Source organism: Eptatretus burgeri, chromosome 2 (genome assembly GCF_056783735.1).
Source record: "Eptatretus burgeri isolate ZD-2024b chromosome 2, Ebu_testis_v1, whole genome shotgun sequence".
Taxonomy (NCBI): domain Eukaryota; kingdom Metazoa; phylum Chordata; class Myxini; order Myxiniformes; family Myxinidae; genus Eptatretus; species Eptatretus burgeri.
The window spans coordinates 4,314,638-4,334,637 of record NC_140962.1 but is presented as its reverse complement, the minus strand read 5'-3'; the positions used below and the strand labels follow the sequence as shown (position 1 = coordinate 4,334,637).

The 20,000-nt window shown below is 33.4% G+C and overlaps 1 protein-coding gene and 1 long non-coding RNA gene across 2 annotated transcripts in view; both read left to right on the top strand.

Annotated features, from left to right (window-relative positions):
* The window catches only part of LOC147031288 (uncharacterized), a 153,406-nt gene that overhangs the window by 4,587 nt on the left and 128,819 nt on the right, over positions 1-20,000 (top strand). The gene's annotated exons all lie outside the window — the stretch shown is intronic.
* LOC147031291 (uncharacterized) lies at positions 3,864-6,900 on the top strand. Its single transcript, XM_085861182.1, has 3 exons — positions 3,864-4,660; positions 4,757-4,921; positions 5,019-6,900. Exons 1-3 carry the CDS (start codon positions 4,568-4,570, stop codon positions 6,144-6,146), a joined length of 1,386 nt encoding a protein of 461 aa, XP_085717308.1. The 5' UTR covers positions 3,864-4,567; the 3' UTR covers positions 6,147-6,900.

The window sequence follows — 20,000 nt, the reverse complement described above, 5'->3', positions numbered from 1 at the left end:
TAATATTGTCCTGCGTTGACACCCATTGGCCGAACAACGGCAAACTCGTTCGCATCTCTCTGATTGGTCGAAAGGGACGCCAAGTCCTTCATTGAACTCCGCCCACCGCGAGCGTTCTGGCGTCAGGATGCAGCGAGGCGAAGGTGTTGTTGTGTAAAATGTAAAAGAAAACCCTGACTAAAAAAGTAATTTGCAGTGCGCACGTAATCATCCATTAAACATAGGACGGGACCCTACCTAGAAACACATACTTACCAATATAACTGATCTATAAGGACCCTGGCTGTTGTGTGCTCATGGCTGCCAGATTCGTAACAACTCACCCAACACTACTCAACAATTGTTGATATGCGTTTAAACCCTTTTAACCCCCAGTAGGCGGTGTTTAGACCACTTGCTTCTCATTTGTTATGGCAGATTAACCGCGGCACCCCGGGGTACCCAAGGTCAGGTGATGAGCACAAAATTATCCCCCAGGTGAGGACGGGGAGACAACTTGCACTATTCGCCATTTACTGGCAGAAATCGCAAGTGGTTTAACCACGAACCCTAACTGGAGGGAGCTTATCGTGTATTGACTCCTTATCACTCCCGTAGGGAACGGGTGTTGCTGTATTATTATTACCAGCAGAGTACCCGCTCGATGGACAATCTTCAAAGCATGCAACACGTTCCTCTGACGCATACTTTTATTTGGGCGGTGTATATGCAACTGACAGCTCTGCATATGCAAAAAAATAATAACCCGGGTTACGTGCACGACTCAAAAGCATACCTTCTGCTTATAATTCAAAACACCTCACTGCACTGGAAAACGTGGGGGACAGGAATACTGCACTGTAAGTGGTGAAGACTTCTAATTCCCTCCCCCACCTGGAGGCGGCGCCACTCGATACACATTTACATGGGGAATTTGCGTCCCTGCCCCCCTGCTCCCCCAGGACCACCAGCAAAAAATTAACCCCCCCCCCCCTCTTCATGAATTTGGATCACGCTGATCCTCTGTAGCCAGTCTGGATGTAAACAACCCAGAACTGTCGGATTAGCATGACAAACAAACAAACACCAGCCCATGAATTATCGTGAGGATCACTGAGGAGATGTCTGTGCTTTTATCAAGCGAAGAAGAAGAAGAAGAACTGCGATCTCAGAGGTGAAGTTTCAGATCGAACATTTCACCAAGATCAATAGATGACGCGGTGAAGTTTCATATCGACCATTTCAACCAGATCGATCGATGGCTTGGTGAAGTTTCATATCGATCATTTCACCAAGATTGGTTGATTGCATGGTGAAGTTTCATATCGATCATTTCACCAAGATTGATTTCTTGGTGAAGTTTCATATCGATCATTTCACCAAGATTGATGACATGGTGAAGTTTTATGTCGATCATTTCACCAAGATCAATAGATGACGCGGTTAAGTTTCATATCGACCATTTCAACCAGATCGATCGATGGCTTGGTGAAGTGTCATATCGATCATTTCACCAAGATTGATGCCTTGGTGAAGTTTCATGTCGATCATTTCACCAAGATTCATGACATGGTGAAGTTTCATGTCGATCATTTCACCAAGATTCATGACATGGTGAAGTTTCATATCAATCATTTCACCAAGATTGATTTCTTGGTGAAGTTTCATGTCGATCATTTCACCAAGATTGATGGCTTGGTGAAGTTTCATGTCGATCATTTCACCAAGATTGATGACTTGATGAAGTTTCATGTCGATCATTTCACCAAGATTGATGGCTTGGTGAAGTTTCATGTCGATCATTTCACCAAGATTGATGGCTTGGTGAAGTTTCATGTCGATCATTTCACCAAGATTGATGGCTTGGTTAAGTTTCATGACCTTCATTTCAACAAGATTGATGGCTTGGTGAAGTTTGATGTCGATCATTTCACCAAGATTGATGACATGGTGAAGTTTCATATCGATCATTTCACCAAGATTGATGACTTTGTGAAGATTCATGTCGATCATTTCACCAAGATTGATGGTTTGGTGAAGCTTCATGTCGATCATTTCACCAAGATTGATGGCTTGGTTAAGTTTCATGACCTTCATTTCAACAAGATTGATGGCTTGGTGAAGTTTGATGTCGATCATTTCACCAAGATTGATGACATGGTGAAGTTTCATATCGATCATTTCACCAAGATTGATGACTTTGTGAAGTTTCATGTCGATCATTTCACCAAGATTGATGGCTTGGTGAAGCTTCATGTCGATCATTTCACCAAGATTGATGGCTTGGTGAAGTTTCATGTCGATCATTTCACCAAGATTCATGACATGGTGAAGTTTCATGTCGATCATTTCACCAAGATTCATGACATGGTGAAGTTTCATGTCGATCATTTCACCAAGATTGATGACTTGGTGAAGCATCATGTCGATCATTTCACCAAGATTGATGACTTGGTGAAGCATCATGTCGATCATTTCACCAAGATTGATAGCATGGTGAAGTTTCATATCGATCATTTCACCAAGATTGATAGCATGGTAAAGTTTCCTCAAGATCATTTCAACAAGATTGATGGCTTGGTGAAGTTTCATATCGATCATTTCACCAAGATTGATGACTGCGTGACGTTTCAGATCGATCATTTCACCAAGATTGATGGCTTGGTGAAGTTTCATATCGATCATTTCACCAAGATTGATGGCTTGGTGAGGCTTCATGTCGATCATTTCACCAAGATTGATGGCTTGGTGAAGTTTCATGTCGATCATTTCACCAAGATTGATGGCCTGGTGACGTTTAATGTCAATCATTTCACCAAGATTGATGGATTGGTGAAGTTTCATGTCGATCATTTCACAAAGATTGATGACATGGTGAAGTTTCATGTCGATCATTTCACCAAGATTGATGGCTTGGTGAAGTTTCATGTCGATCATTTCACAAAGATTGATGACATGGTGAAGTTTCATATCGATCATTTCACCAAGATTGATGGCTTGGTGAAGTTTCAGGTCGATTATTTCTCCAAGATTGATGGCTTGGTGAAGTTTCAGGTCGATTATTTCTCCAAGATTGATGGCTTGGTGAAGTTTCATGTCGATCATTTCACCAAGATTGATGGCTTGGTGAAGTTTCATGTCGATCATTTCACCAAGATTGATGGCTTGGTGAAGTTTCATGTCGATCATTTAACCAAGATTGATGGCTTGTTGAAGTTTCATGTCGATCGTTTCACCAAGATTGATTGCATGGTGAAGTTTCATGTCGATCATTTCACCAAGATTGATGACTTCGTGAAGTTTCATATCAATCATTTCACCAAGATTGATGACATGGTGAAGTTTTATGTCAATCATTTCACCAAGATTGATGGCATGGTAAAGTTTCATATCGATAATTTCACCAAGATTGATGACTTGAAGTTTCATGTCGATCATTTCTCCAAGATTGATGGCTTGGTGATGTTTCATGTCGATCATTTCACCAAGATTGATGACATGGTGAAGTTTCATGTCGATCATTTCACCAAGAATGATGGCCTGGTGAAGTTTCATGTCGATCATTTCACCAAGATTGATGGCTTGGTGAAGTTTCATATCGATAATTTCACCAAGATTGATGACTCGGTGAAGTTTCATGTCAGTAGGGTAAGAATACTGATTCTGGCTCACTTTTCCCCATGTAAATGAATGGGGGATTTTCAGCGATTTATATTTTTTTTCCCTAAAAATAAATCCCCTTTTTATCCCAAGGTATATTTATTTGTCTCCCCTTTTAACTTGGAGGTTGAACCTCATTGAATTGAACACCTGGGGGTTGAACAGCTCACTCATTGAACCTATAAAGATTTGTTCATTCTCAAATTCCTTCAATAGTTTAATTTTCTTTGCACAATAATCCCCATCTAAAATATTGACAAACAAAACATTTGAATCTTTATATTTTTTAAGATACCCCATTTGTGCCATTACGAAATGATAAACTTCTCTTAATGCTCTTGTTTGACCACCTCCTGAGCCACAGGTTATTTTTTGTTAAGCCCCGCCCACTTTTCTTTAAGCCCCGCCCACTTTTGTTAAGCCCCGCCCACTTTTCATAAGGTAATTTTTCTAAGCCACGCCCACTTTTCCTAAGCTCCGCCCACTTTTGCTAAGCTCCGCCCACTTTTCACAAGGTATTTTTTCTAAGCCACGCCCACTTTTCCTAAGCTCCGCCCACTTTTGCTAAGCTCCGCCCACTTTTCATAAGGTATTTTTTCTAAGCCACGCCCACTTTTCCTAAGTCCCGCCCACTTTTGTTAAGCTCCGCCCACTTTTCATAAGGTATTTTTTTCCTAAGCCACGCCCACTTTTCCTAAGCTCCGCCTACTTTTGCTAAGCCCCGCCCACTCTTACATCATTTCCAGTTCATCTCTGACTCACAAAGAAATCACTAGAAAATTACAGGATGTTATGGTTTTGAAAAATTTCCTAATGAAGGCTTGCCTAGGCTTGCCCAGGGAATTTCCAAAGGAAACCACACCCACCAGTCTTTCTCTATAAAAGCTTCAAACCCAGGCTCCATTTTAAACATTTGTTCTTGCTGGCAATGGTGTTCTGTGTGCTTGTCTCAAACTCTCTGTCTTCTATGGAACTAAACCTTCAAGTTGATGAACTGGATTCAAACCTCTTATCTATTGAGGTAAGATTTTTATTTTCCTATTTTCAAACTTTGATTGAAGCATACTCATTTAATAATTAAATAACTTAATTAATACATTATTATTTTCTCTCACAGGAAATTGTATCTGAAAATACTGCTTTTGCTACAACTTGGGGGGAAATTGTTGGCTTGGTTGAAGACCTTGAGTGGGATGACTTTGGTGTTCCTTGGAACTCTCTGTCTTCTATGGAACTAAACCTTCAAGTTGATGAACTGGATTCAAACCTCTTATCTATTGAGGTAAGATTTTTTATTTTCCTATTTTCAAACTTTGATTGAAGCATACTCATTTAATAATTAAATAACTTAATTAATACATTATTATTTTCTCTCACAGGAAATTGTGTCTGAAATACGAAATGAAAATACTGCTTTTGCTACAACTTGGGGCGAAATTGTTGGCTTGGTTGAAGACCTTATGAGCGACCAAGACCCACAGAACGAGTTCGTCCTTGATGACCCAACCAAAGAGTTATACCTTGGAGACCAGCAAAATCCTGAAAAAGAGTTTTACAGCAATAGTACTCATTGTGAGTTATCAAGACAATACCCACTGAACAAGTTATACCTTGATGAGCCAGAATACAAGTTTTACCTTGGAGACTCACAAATTTTGAAAAAATCAGTAAATGAGTTCTGCCTTGATGGTTTAAATAACTACCTTGGAGACTCAGGAAAAGGGTTCTGCCAAGATGGTTCTAAATATGGGGCCTACCTTGGAGACTCACAAATTTTGAAAAAATCAGTAAATGAGTTCTGCCTTGATGGTTTAAATAACTACCTTGGAGACTCAGGAAAAGGGTTCTGCCAAGATGGTTCTAAATATGGGGCCTACCTTGGAGACTCACAAATTTTGAAAAAATCAGTAAATGAGTTCTGCCTTGATGGTTTAAATAACTACCTTGGAGACTCAGGAAAAGGGTTCTGCCAAGATGGTTCTAAATATGGGGCCTACCTTGGAGACTCACAAATTTTGAAAAAATCAGTAAATGAGTTATCCTTAAGAGACTTTGTAAGTTGGTTTTACTTTGAATACTTGAAATGTGGGTTCTGGATTGATAACTCACAATGTGATACATATCTTGGAAACTCAACGGGAATGTGGTTATACCTTGAAGACTTGGAAAGTTGGGTTTATGTTGGACACTTGAAACTTTTTTGGGGGCTTTTATTTATTTATTTATTTATTTATTATTATTATTATTTTATTTATTTATATTTTGGAGACTTTTGGAGTTGCTATCACTCTTTGGGATCTAAACCTATCGATGTAGTTCTTTGTCGGATGGTGCTTGATGGGAGCAAGATCAAGAAAGTTCTGGGAAGAAAGTGCAGGCTTACTCCCCCTTTCTACGTCATCAAACCTGAAAGCCTTAAAAGACAGAATTGGAAGAAGAGAAAAAAAAAACGTAAAATATATATATATAGGTGGAAATCTCATTTTGAAAAAGACTGTGTTGGGTGAGGATTGAGTTGGGGTTGAGATTTTGAATGTGAGGGTTGGGGTTGAGATTTTGAATGTGAGGGTTGGGACACACACACATACACACCAACAAACAAAGTTAAGCCTTGACTATTCAGTTGAGGATTCTGTGTTTGGGGTTCACAGATCTAAGAACGTCCCCCTTGACACACATTATATACTGTTATACACCTCGGACTTGGCCCTCGAGTGTCCACAACGGTGTATAGTAGGAGGGAGTGAAGCGCCAACCTATTGCTCCCATTACACACACACACACAAACAAAAGTTAAGCCTTGACTATTCAGTTGAGGATTCTGTGTTTGGGGTTCACAGATCTAAGAACGTCCCCCTTGACACACATTATATACTTGTCCCTCTAGTGTCCACAAAGGTGTATTATCTGCTTAGTTTTGTCTTTTGTAATTCCTGTGAATAAAATGAACCTAAAATCTCTTCCCCTTCCAAATCATATATTTTATAAGTCCAAGGAACTGTATCTATTACATCAACAATTTTAAAAAGTTCTTTCGTCCATCGTTCAGTAAAACCCTTTTCAAAATGAGATTTCCACCTATATATTCTTACGATATCACCAACTTTGAACTTAGGTTTTCTGACATTAATCTCTTTTTCATATTTTAATTTTGTAAATGTTTCTGATGGCTTCATATTCGTTGACGTGTGAATCGTGTCATTATACTTATCCACAATATCCTGAATAAAAGATAACCATTGTTGTGAACCGAGTTGTGTGAATTTTTTATATAGTCTCTCTTTTAAGGTACGATTAAAACGTTCAACAACAACTGCCTTCCCTTCATTAAAGGTACTGTATAATGTAATACTGTTATTTTTTAAAAAATTCATAAATGTCTTGTTATAAAACTCTCTACCCTCATCAGTCCACAATTTCTTAGGTTTTCTCTTACTTTTATTAAATATCTGTTGAAAAGCTAACACAAGAGTATTACCTGTTTTTTTTTTAAAGGGACAACCCACGCATATCTACTCCTCAAATCAATAACGGTTAAAGCATACTTGTACCCCTTATCATTATTAAGTTCAATCAAATCAGCAGACCAGATATAATCAACTTCCTTGGAATAAACTTTCCTTCTCTGAAACTTTGTGAATATTGGTTTATGTAATTCATCAGCTAATTGCTCTTCAGTCTTAATGGCATCATTAGAGCCTATAAGTTTTTTGAATTTCCAAGTCCAAGTTTCAATTTAGCACTAATCATCTTCTTCACGATGAACCTATCAACTTTTTCTCTCAAGGTTGGATTTTGTATCAGAGACAAATTATATAACATTTCTCTATCGGCTTCATGCTTTTCTTCCAATGTTGTGGTATTCCTATAATCAATATCGTGTCTCATGCACACTTCATCAACTCTATTGATTGGTTTACTCCAGGATTTAGGATTGTCTGCCTCATCTAATCTTTTATCCAAGTTTGTGCCTGGACCACAGAAAGAATACCCTGGAAGATGTAATTCCCCTGGTATTCCAGTAGTTGTAAATTTACTTCCTGATAAAAACTTTTGTATATCTCCTCCGAGTTTGTGTTTGGAGATAAATTGATTTTTTTGAACCACACACCGAACATATACCTTTTTGTATAACCCTGTTATTTTTACTTTTAATATATGAAATATTTTTAGTATTAGTTTTCTTTTTACATTTGAGACAATAACTCATTTATTTATGAGAAAAATTTCTGCAGAGTGCAAAAACCTTTTTAGTTTCCAACATGCACATTTGAATCTTAATTTTTAAAACATAAAGAATCCTTAGAAATGCCTTCACTCTCTCCTCCATTTATTTAAGAAAAAACTTGAATTAAAATACATGTCTTCTCGATGTCGATAGTCTTGTCGAAAGTATTGCAAATAGACTTTTTAATTCTTTGTATTCCTCCCTGGTGAGATAAGTTAATTTCTTTAATACCTCTATTCTTTTTTGAATCTCACTGGTTTCCATATTTTGATATGTATTCATTCTCTCTCTTTCCTCCCTCTCTCTCTTCTCTCTTTCCTCCTCCTCCTTTTCCTCCTCTTCCCTCTCTTCTTCAACTCCTTCCTCATCCCTTACTATACTTGAATCGTTTACACCCCATAGAATATTATACATATATTCATCAGGATTTCTTGTTATTCCTGTATCCAAAATAATTTTTTTTACAACAGGATACCAATAAAATTTCTTTTGAATTTCTAAAAGAGCCTTACCTTTTCTTAACCTTATAATTTTTTCATTATTTAACATTCTAATTAAATCTAAAGTTGTTGGTTTATCAACATCAGCATAATGCCAATCTTTTATTGAAAATACCTCATTCTTATGTTGTAGAACATATTTATTAAAATACCGAATACCCTTTTCTTGAAGGTATGCTTGAACACAGAAATGATAATTTTCTTGAAGCCTTCTTGCTGTCATTTATGTATTAGAAATATATGTTAGAATAATATTATGGCACGAAACACCTCCCCATCTTCCCATAGTTAAATCATTTTGTATTTCCTTACTTATTATATATAATCCTGTTTTTTCTGTTTTCATGAGATAAACAAGGGCAAAACCATTATTATATTTACCCTTATTAAATTCTTTTATTTGTTGTTTACTAATCGTGGCTCCACAAAACTCATTCTCGATACCAAGTGGATAATATTCTTCCTTACGAGACTGATTTAATTGTTCCAGGTCTTCGAGGTTAATTTTAAATGACCAATTATACCCTAAATCATTCATATCATACCCCCATTGTTCTATTCTCATACAAACGATACGCCCTTCTTTATAAAAATTTATTTTAATTCGAACTGTGAATTCTGTATGACCTGGAGATAATATCAACACTTCTGTATCTTTAGAATACACAGCCGTTTTATTTAAGTATATATATTGTGATAAATCGCTTAATCTCACCAAGTCATTCGCGTCAGTCGGGCTTGGATAATTTTTTAATTTATAAGCATTTTTCATGTTAATATTTTTGTTTATATTATATTTATATCGTTCAGCCTGTGCCTTTGTATAATAATTTGATAAATCAATATCCAGTTCTTGAGATACACCAAAGATAGAACCATCTTTACCAACATAAGTCATTTATATTAGATTAAAAATAATATCATAAAATTTTTTATTTTTGTTGAGTTGAAATAACACATATAGACATAATTGACCACAACACTTGGAATTTAATTCTTGGACTTGAAATGTTTGATAAACACCATTCTGTAAGAATTTTATGACTTCAACAGGTGGTGGAAGACCAAAACTATCAAAATAATATTTGTCTTGACTATTAAAAATACAAACCCAATGAGAACCGTTCCCATCATTATCTTCTAAGTTCATAATAATATTCTTTGTATGTTTCGACACATTTGTTAATTCATCTCTCATACAAATAACCACATTATGAATTTTTAATTTCTTACAATATTTGACAAGTTGTAAATTTGATGTTGTATTCTTTCCAAATTCTTTCAACCACTCATCAATGCTCATTTATTTATTAGAAAGATATAATCCATTACCTCTTTTCGTTAATTTTACACCTGCTTGTGCTATAGAAGAAAGCATATCTCCAACTAACAATCTCGCTTTATCAGGCAGACCTTCAAGTTTTTCAGCAAAATCTACAATTACACCACTTCCACTAATTTGTTTCTCCAACTCTTTGTTATGTCTTTCCAATTCTTTTTGAGCCTGGAGTTGAGCCTTCCTTTCGTTGGCAGTTTTGACCGCTGTTGAAATACCACCCGTCAATGCTCCAACCGCACTTAAACCAGCAAATAAAGGAATTAGAAATGGGAGAAATCCTCCACTCGTCTCTCTTATTGAATATTTTTTCAACATTGGTTTTGTCATTTTAATTTTAAGTGAGCCAGTGTCATTCAAGATTTTAACCTGTTCTCTTGTGAGCAAAACATCAATTCTTACTGCTCCTTTTCTCTGAATTGTATTAACGTTAATCATACAAGGCTTTTGATTTTGAACACAAGATGATAGTTTATGAAGATTGATTTGATTAACATATACCCCAGTTGGTACTTTGCCACTCATTTATTTAACAAAAAATTATGTGAGACTAATCATCACACCATTATCTGTATTAATCTGCAATTCTGTTTCTTCCAAAAGCAAACAATATGTATCAACTTCTTCACTCTCTCCTCTTTCAATGTATAGGGAAGTATCCACTCGATTAGACTTTATAGTTTCTTTTTGAGCGCTCAGGTCAAACGTATAGATTGTATACAAACTTTTAAATGCTGTCATATCCAAAATAGGTTCTTTATTTCCATTACTTTCACACACCTTTTGGTAAGACTTGTATGCTTCAGCAAAATCATTTTTTCCCAATTAATTTCCAATCTATCTCGTGGATAAAATGTTCCATCTAGAGAAACGCGAAGTTGTTTCACCTTAGCATTATCACTCAATGCATTATTCTTATCAGTCGCAGTATCACCATCTGGCTTTTTAAAATCATCCACAGATATCGTGGCTTTCCTTCCAGAACACCCAAATTCCACGTGTAAGTAGTTTGATTGAGTTTAACGTGTTGACATCTTCTTTTGAGGTATGATACACTGAGTGGTTTTTTTGAGTTAAGTCTTCGATTCAACATCTCTTCTGTTTTAAGATTAGGAGTATATTCACTGATATACCAACTCATCTCCTCAATTACAAATTTATTCTGATCACCAAAAGCATTACCAACACCAAAAAGCAATCTATTTTCATTATCATTCCTTTGTAGTTGAAATCTAATTTTAAGACCATACAGAACTTTATCATAATCACAAAATCCAAATATACCTTTAAGAGGAACTGCCACAGTAAAACTATTTTCTGCTTTTGTATCATCATTATACATTCCTTTCCTTTGAATATATCCAGGGTCTGTGTTTGTTCCCGTTGACATATCAGGAATAAAACCTTCGACAGACCCCTTTCCCATTCTATCACTGAATGTATAGAGTGTAAATTTCATCATTTCAGATACAGCAGAGACATAATCAACCGCTTCAACTTCTTGTGTTCCAATATACAATCGCACACTATCAAACATTTTCCAGAAGAAATCATTTACAAGTGTAGCGTTTGTGTTATTCCCAGCCTTAGTGAATTTAAATTTACACAACAAGAAACTTTCGGAGAGATTCAAATAGGTTTGTTGATTATTTATTTCAAAACTTTTTGTACCATTTGTATTCCAGTCTGTTCCAGTTATTGCATTTACCTTGAAGTAATCTTCTTTTTTAGTGGAGTTTGAGATAATAATAGTATCATCCAAATCATAGATACTATCAATTGCTTCCATACTTGTATTTATTTAGGAAAAAAGATGTTAAAACTTTTGAAACCCTGATCCAAGTATTTGAATTATTTTCTGTCGTTCTTGGGGGACAACTGAGTTTTACCTTTCTTAATTTCTTTTATTGCTTGTAATTTATGAGATTCTTTCTGAGCATCTTTTATACTCTTTACAGCACCTGCTACATTTCCCACAGCAGAAGCAGTTGAACCAATTAGGTCTTTATGTTTAAGAATAGTTGAACCAATACCCATGAGAGTATCAATTATCCCATCTCCTCTAAATTGATGTCCGACACCCCTTTGTCTCTTAGGTTTATAGTATCCTCTACCAAGATACATACCTTCACCCTTGTAGTACGGGGAAAGGAACATCCCATCCCCTGTAATTATTTTATATTTTCCCAACTCGTGCTTCCTCACAATAACCATCGTATTTATTTATTGAAAAACTTCACGTAGGTGAATTCTGATGGATATAACTTCTCCATTAAAAGAAATCACACGATTATCTTGGTCGGTTATCCTAAAATTTACTCTGTGTATGGTTTTTCCTGACACAGGTAGATAAACCAAATTTTTAGGCTCCATATTGAATTTATAACCAATTGGGGTTGAGTATGCGCTGAATGAAAATATTGTATTTGTTTTTAATCCATCATTATAAGCACCATCAATCAAATCACAGTGAATTAACACCGAATTTATTCCTGAGGATATTTGAATGACATTATCACTGTAAAACGTCCCATTAGTTTCAATCTTTTTTGAGGAGAAACCTAATAACTCTCTAAATGAATTATCAATTGTGAAATCAACCTTGTAGTTATTTTTAACTTTAATCGTTGATTTTGAAGTATGTTTTTGAATGTTTATAACAATATTTTTTGGTTCATCACCCTGTTCTTTCATAAGACGAGCAATTTCGGAAGATATTTGAGAAATCTCGTATGCTCCGGGTGAGACTGTTATCGTTTTGTATCCACTTCCCGGATTATAACTAAACTTGTCATTTTTCTCGGTTATATTAAATAAGGTATTATAAGTCTCCATGGACAATAAAGATGCCTCATATTCTTTTGTTGTGTCAAGTTGTAGTGGGTATGGGAATGAAGATGTGTGGTCGCTTGTTGTGAAATTAAAACTCAGGATTGTGCTTCTCATCTTATTTAATATGAGATAAAATGTCTTTATATTGAGATTTATTAATTATTTTCATGTTCATCAACTGGTCTAAAATGGCTGATGCTTCATTAAAACAATTGTTATTTCCAACCTTCTTACTGCCGAACAACAATAACAGTCTATTAACTAATTGCGATGGGTCATTTGGAAGAAAACTAATACCTGAACCAAAGGATACTTAAAACCTGAATAATGTGTTTCTCCTTCTCATTCTTTCTACTTTTACCAGAAAGAATAACCTTATAATTTAGAGTGTTCAGCAAATCAATATATACTCTATCATCATTATTTTCCATATCCAATGGTTTATCAATATACTTTGATTCATCCCTCACAGTTGAACCTTGTCTTCCATCTTTTGTGAGAAGAAACATTAATCTCGGAGTTAGTTTAACAGGGGTTGAGCAGAACTTAAGAACCTTAATTCATCATTAAATATCAATACCTTTTCTTGAACAAGATGAAATATTGCTGGTTGTTCTGTTGGAATGAGTCCTGCTTTGGTTTTTGAATCCGCTGAATATTCATTGTTTTGAACAGCATTCACAATATAATCAGGGGGTTGATTAATCTCTTTCAGTTGTTGAAATAAACCTTCATCATCATATTCTAATTCTCCTAAATGCTCTAATTCTTCCTCCGTCATTTGACTGAAATCTTTTAACATTTGAAGCTTTCTAGGAGTATATTCTACTGTGGGAACTGTGGAAACATCTTTCATTTTTTTCTTGGGAAGTTTTTAAAAGTGGTTTAAAAAATTTCTCTTGTTTTTTTTCAAATGCTTCTTCGCCCGTTAGTTTCTGTCTGCGTTTCTTCTTTATGTCTTCCTGTTGTTTTACAACTTTTGAAACCAACTCTTGATGTTCCTTAAATCTTCTTGCTCTTTCTTTTGTATCCATTTATTTATTGTAAAATATCATTTAATGAATTGTAAAGATCAACAGGGAAATTTTCCTTTTCTTCATCATTCAAGTAGATGTGTTCAAATAAATCCTTTTCTTTAAATATTTCATCAAATTCTTTATTAACATTAATGCGAGTTGTAATTTCTTCTTCACTAATCCTTGCATCTCTGCTTTTCATACGTTTGTGTTGAGTTTCTTCATCAACATCAAAACCGAATGATAAAATCTTCACTCCGCTCAGATATTTAATAATTTGTCTCGTTCCTTCTGGATTAGTTTCTAATATCCCAACACCACCAGATTTTAGTTTCTTTAACTCACTCTTACAATGTGAATATTTTGTTGTACCAAGAAAGCTCTCCGCAAATATTTGTCCTTCATTCCTCAATCGCATATGTTCCTCCACTGAAATATAGTGATAATCTACACCTTTTACTTCTCCAGGTCTTATTGCTCTAGTTGTTGTTGATACAATGCGTATCACGGGGTGTTTTTCAGTAAATTTACAATATTCTCATTTGTACTACACAAGAACCTTGATTTATGAAAGTTTTTTCCAGAAGCAGATTTACCCACAAGATTTATAATAATAGTTGTCATTTATATATGTAATTGTTTATAAAACAAAAAATATATCCCTTAATATCTCATCTTGTTTCACAACAATATATTTATATTTTTCAGTCGTGTGCTTCATATAATCCTCAAATTTCTTTTTTACTACATAATGTAGAACAATTATCTCTCCAAAAATTATTGATATCTATTGAATTTAACTTGAATAAAATAAAAGTATTAGCATTGTTTCTGATGGAACGACGAGGAAGTTGAAAGTACGATTGACTAAGATAAATACAATTACAAGAAGAATGTCTCCCTCTTGTGTAGTAGCTGTCCATTACCGTTTGGTTTCTCTCATTAACACAATCATCAAAGATAACGAGGTTCTTTTTTGATTTATCCAAATCTTGGGGAGACGGTATATCATCCGTATTATCACTAAGAATACAAGTTATAAGATTTGATTTCTTTTTACATCTCTGTGTATCACAAAATAGTTGAATTATATCTTCAATGTTATAATCATTTAGGTTTTTTTGACGTTTAAATAAACCTATTATATCTTCTTTTTGAAGACCAGCATTAAAACCTTGTGAGAGTAGTTGATACTCTGGTTTGAAAACTCGACTTTGTGAAAATTATTAAATTATCATAATCTAAAAAGTTGGGAGTGAGGAGCATTTTTAAAAGTAAGCAGGTTTTTCCACATCCACTTGAACCAACTATGAGACATCTTAATGAATTTGGGAGATTTTTATGGTTGTTAAATTTTATCTTATTTTCCCAAATAGGTAAAAAATCATTCATTTATATATTTGAAAAACAGGTTATTTAATTTATTATTGGCTTTTTTAGAAACTCTATATTTTATCCTAAGTTCAGGTTTAATTTCAAGATAATCCATTATTTTATTTATACAATATCTTGTGTTGATATTTCCCTGAAAATTACATCCATGAATAATATACAACAACAATCCTTTGAACATTTCTCTTATACGTTCAGTTTCTTCCCTTGTAAGGAAAGGTGTGTTATCATCCTCATACTTTACATTCATTTCTCTAATCAATCTTGTAAAGTAATTCATTTTTGGTGTAAATCTAAAAGAATTATTTTCCTTTTTATATTTTTTATTATCATTAATTAGAAGATAATCACAGAATATACATTGTTTATAGGCTTTTGACTCTGTGTTTAATCCCTGTCTTTCACACGCAGGACAATTCTCAAATTTGTCATATGGAGAATCAGGAAAGTCTAGCATATTTATAAAGTAAAACTTTACTTAAACTGAAATTCATCTATACTTTCAGTTGTATATTACCATCGATATCGATATACTTTTTTTCATTATCAGATTCAACGACAACATTTTTTATATTAAAGGTAATTTTAAAATTATCGTTAACTACTATTGAACGAAATGTCATTTCACCTGATATATTAACATCCTTTATTTCATCAAGATTTACATCTTTAGGGTTGTTGAAAAAAATACAAATTTCTCCTTGCATATTACAGATGGTCTTATCTTTTCTTTCTAAAGCTTCATCCATAAGGTTTTTGTTCTTTGATACTTTTTCTTGTTTCATTGCTTTTTCTAGTTTTGAATATATTACTAGAAGGAGAGGAGAAACTTTTGTTAGAGATACTTTAATTGATGTTCTACCAGGTATACTAAAAGCCCTTCCACTGAAGGAAATTGAAGAACTCATATTATTTACCATAATAGTTTTTATCCAATAGTTGTTATATTTATCTTTGTTCAATTTTACATCCTTGACATATTTCTCAGTATCTTTAACAGATGAAGAGATTGATTGAAACTTGTCTTTTGTGTCTTGAAACATTGTATTTATTAAGTGAAAAAGTTGGAGGATAAAATGTTTTTAAGCACAGATTCACCTATAAATTAAACGAAATTTTCATCAAGAAAATTTTAGTTTAAGCAAAGTTTTATTCTATAAATATGGTGAATACAACGTACTGCGATGTTTGTAATCACGAATATAAACATTATAGAAAACACCTCCGAACCAACAAACACACATTTAATCTATTTCATCAAATATCTCCTCTTGAGTTGGAAAGAAAACATTGTGATATCTGTTCAAAGGATGTTTTGAAGAGTAGTTATAATCAACATCTTCAATCACAAAAACACAAGAAAAATGAGTTTAAAGTAAAGGGAGACTATTATATTAAAAACACTGATGAGGCATTTAAAGGGCATATAAAAATAAGGATTTTTCAATTTGGAGAACCCGGTCCATCATCAATAGCTGAATCAATTGAAATAGTGAAACCCGATGTTGAAAAATTTATTAAAAAGACATTAAAAGAAATAAAAACTTTAAAGTTTTATATGGGAGTGAAAATGAATATGAAAAGACAAGATGAAGAACAAACTCCTTATATGAGAACAGATCTTCATTTTATAACATCATTTCAAGATTTTTTGAATAGTGGGGTTTATGAAGAACTATCAAGACAAGAGGAGGATGTTGATAATACAGTGGTAGGAAGTGGATTCAATATTAAAAAAATCATCTTTTTAGATATACACATTCTAAAATCAAACCCTCTTAAAGCTTCTTCTTATATTGAATTACCAAAAGAAATAAAACTAAAGAAGGCAGTTGTTAATATTAAGAACAATGATAATAAATGTTTTCTCTGGTCTGTTCTTGCTCACTTACATCCACCAAAATGTAATTCAGAAAGAGTAAAACAATATATGAAATATGAGAATACCTTGAACATTAAAGATTTTAAATTCCCAATGCCATTAACAGATATTCCTAAATTTGAGAAAAAGAATAATCTTTCTATTAATGTATATGGATTAACGGATACAAACAAAGTTCAAATATTAAAAATTTCAAACAACTATAAAAATGAAGAAACACACATTGACCTTTTATATTTTAGTGTTGGAAAGAATTCACATTACACATACATCAATAATTTATCAAGATTAATCTCTTCTCAGGTATTCAGAACAGCAAACAAAATATATCCTTGTAAGCGATGTCTTAATTCATTTCATACAAAAGAACGATTAGAACAACATTCAAAATATTGTAGTAATCATAAATCAGCTGTAATTACAATGCCTAAACCTGGTGAAAAGATTTATTTTGAAGATTATAATAAATCTATCATGCACCCATTTGTGATATACGCTGATTTTGAATGTATCCTTAAAAGATAAATACTGCTTCTCCTAATCCAAAAGAACCATATACAAATAAATATCAAAAACATATTCCTTGTGGTTTTTGTTATTATATCAAATCATCTGTTGGAGAAAAGTATAACAAACTTGAACATTATCGTGGAAAAAATGCTTCACAAGAGTTTGTAAAACGATTAGAAAAGGATTGTATAAGACTCACTAAATTAATGAAAGAAACAAATGAACCGATGAAATTAACCAAAGAAGAAAAATTAGAATTTAGAATGAACAATATCTGTCATATTTGTGAGGGGGAAATTAAGGAGTTTAAAGTTAGAGACCATTGTCATCTTACTGGTAAATATAGAGGTCCCGCTCATTCCTGTTGTAATCTTAATTATAAATTACCTTCTTTTATTCCAGTCTTTCTTCACAACAGCGCCAACTATGATACACATCTATTTATAAATGAACTTTCAAAAACACCAGGGAATATTTCTGCTATAACAAACACAAGTCAAAAGTATATTTCATTTTCAAAAATGATATTCACAAAACCTATAACTCGTATTAGGTTTTTAGATTCTTACAAGTTTATGGGAACACCACTAGCCTACCTCGCATCAAATCTAAGCTCCACAGACTCTTTTCCAAATCTTAATTCATTCTTTCCAAAAGAGGAAATTCTCACTAAAGAGGAAATTCAGATTAAAGATGAAATTCTGATTAAAGAAGGAATTCTTACGAGAGAGGAAATTCAAACAAGGAATGAAATTCAAAGTAAAGAGAAAATTCTTACAAGTAAGGGAATTTATCCTTATGATTATATGGATTCATTTATGAGATTTAAAGAAACACAACTTCCTTCAAAAGAAAGTTTCTATAATAACCTTTATGAAGAAGAGATAAGTGATAAGGAATATAAACACGCACAAGAAATATGGAAAATATTTAAGATAAAGAACCTTGGAGAATATCACGATTTATATCTAAAAACAGATGTTTTATTGTTAGCTGATGTGTTTGAAGCTTTTAGATCACTCTGTCATAATAAAAATTGTTATGGATTAGATCCTGCCCACTATTTCACAGCTCCTGGTTTAGCTTGGAGTGCAATGTTGAAAATGACAAAACAAGATATAGATTTAATCAGTGATGTGGATATGCTTTTGATGATTGAGAAGTCCAAGAGAGGTGGAATATCACAAGTATGTTCAAAAAGATATGCTAAAGCAAATAATAAATATCTTCCAAATTATGATAGTGAAAAAGATAGTAATTATTTGATGTATTTTGATGCTAATAATTTGTATGGATGGGCAATGTCTCAATCTCTGCCTTATGGTAAATTAGAGTGGGTGGAAGAAAAGGATTATGAAAAGGCTTTGATGAATATTGTTATTTCTTCTCAAGAGGAATTGAATGACGAAGAAGAAGGTTATTATTTTGAAGTTGATTTGAGGTACCCGAGTGATCTTCATAATAAGCATAAAGATCTTCCTTTTGCATGTGAGAAAGAAACTCCAAAGAAAGAATGGTTAAGTGATTATCATAAAAGTTTTAATATTAAAGGTAAATCAACAGAAAAGTTATTAACAACATTCTATGATAAAGAGGGATATGTTTTGCATCAGAGAAGCTTAAAACAGTTTTTGAGAGAAGGATTGAGAGTAGCTAAAATTCATAGAGTTTTAAAATTTAAACAAAGTCCTTGGGTGAAAAAGTATATTCAATTCAATACAGATATGAGAGCAAATACAAAAGTAAAATTTGAAGGGGACTTTTATAAATTAATGAATAATGCTGTATTTGGAAAGACTATGGAAAATGTTAGAAACAGGCAAAACATTAGATTCGCAACATCTTGGAAAGAAGCTTCGAGATTGATAAATAAACCAAGTTTTGAGAGAGAAGAGGTTTTTTCAGAGAACTTTTCTGCAATTCATATGAAAAAGGAAAGTATTGTAATGGATAAACCAATTTATATTGGAACAGCAGTTCTTGATTTATCAAAGATATTGATGTATGATTATTTGTATAATGACTTAAAGAAAGAGTATGGTGAAAATGTTTCATTGTTGTATATGGATACTGATAGTTTTATCTTAGATATAAAAACTGATGATGTTTATGAAGATATGAAGAAAAATATTGGAGTATATGATACAAGTAATTTCAGCAAGAAGAGTGAGTTATTTTCCAAAAAGAATGAAAAGGTTATTGGTAAGTTTAAGGATGAGTTGGGTGGAAAAGTAATGAGTGAGTTTATTGGATTGAGAGCAAAGGCATATGCTTATAAGTATGGTGAACAGATTGATAAGAGGTTAAAGGGAATAAAGAAATATGTAATAAAGAAATCAATAACTTTTAGAAATTATTATAATTGTTTGATGAATAAGAAAGAAGAATATAGGAAAATGAATACAATAAGAAGTTATAAACATAACATATATAGTGAAGAAGTAAATAAAAAGGCATTAGGAGCCTTTGATGATAAGAGATTTATTTTAGATAATGGAATAGATTGTGTTCCATATGGATATTGTATGATAGAGTGTATAAAATAGATTATGTTTTAACGATGGGAAGATGGGTTAGGGTTTTTTAAGGGCTACCGCCGCGTTTTTTCACAATATATAAATGGTTAAACCAAGTATTAATCAAACTAAAGAGTGGAGAAAATCTC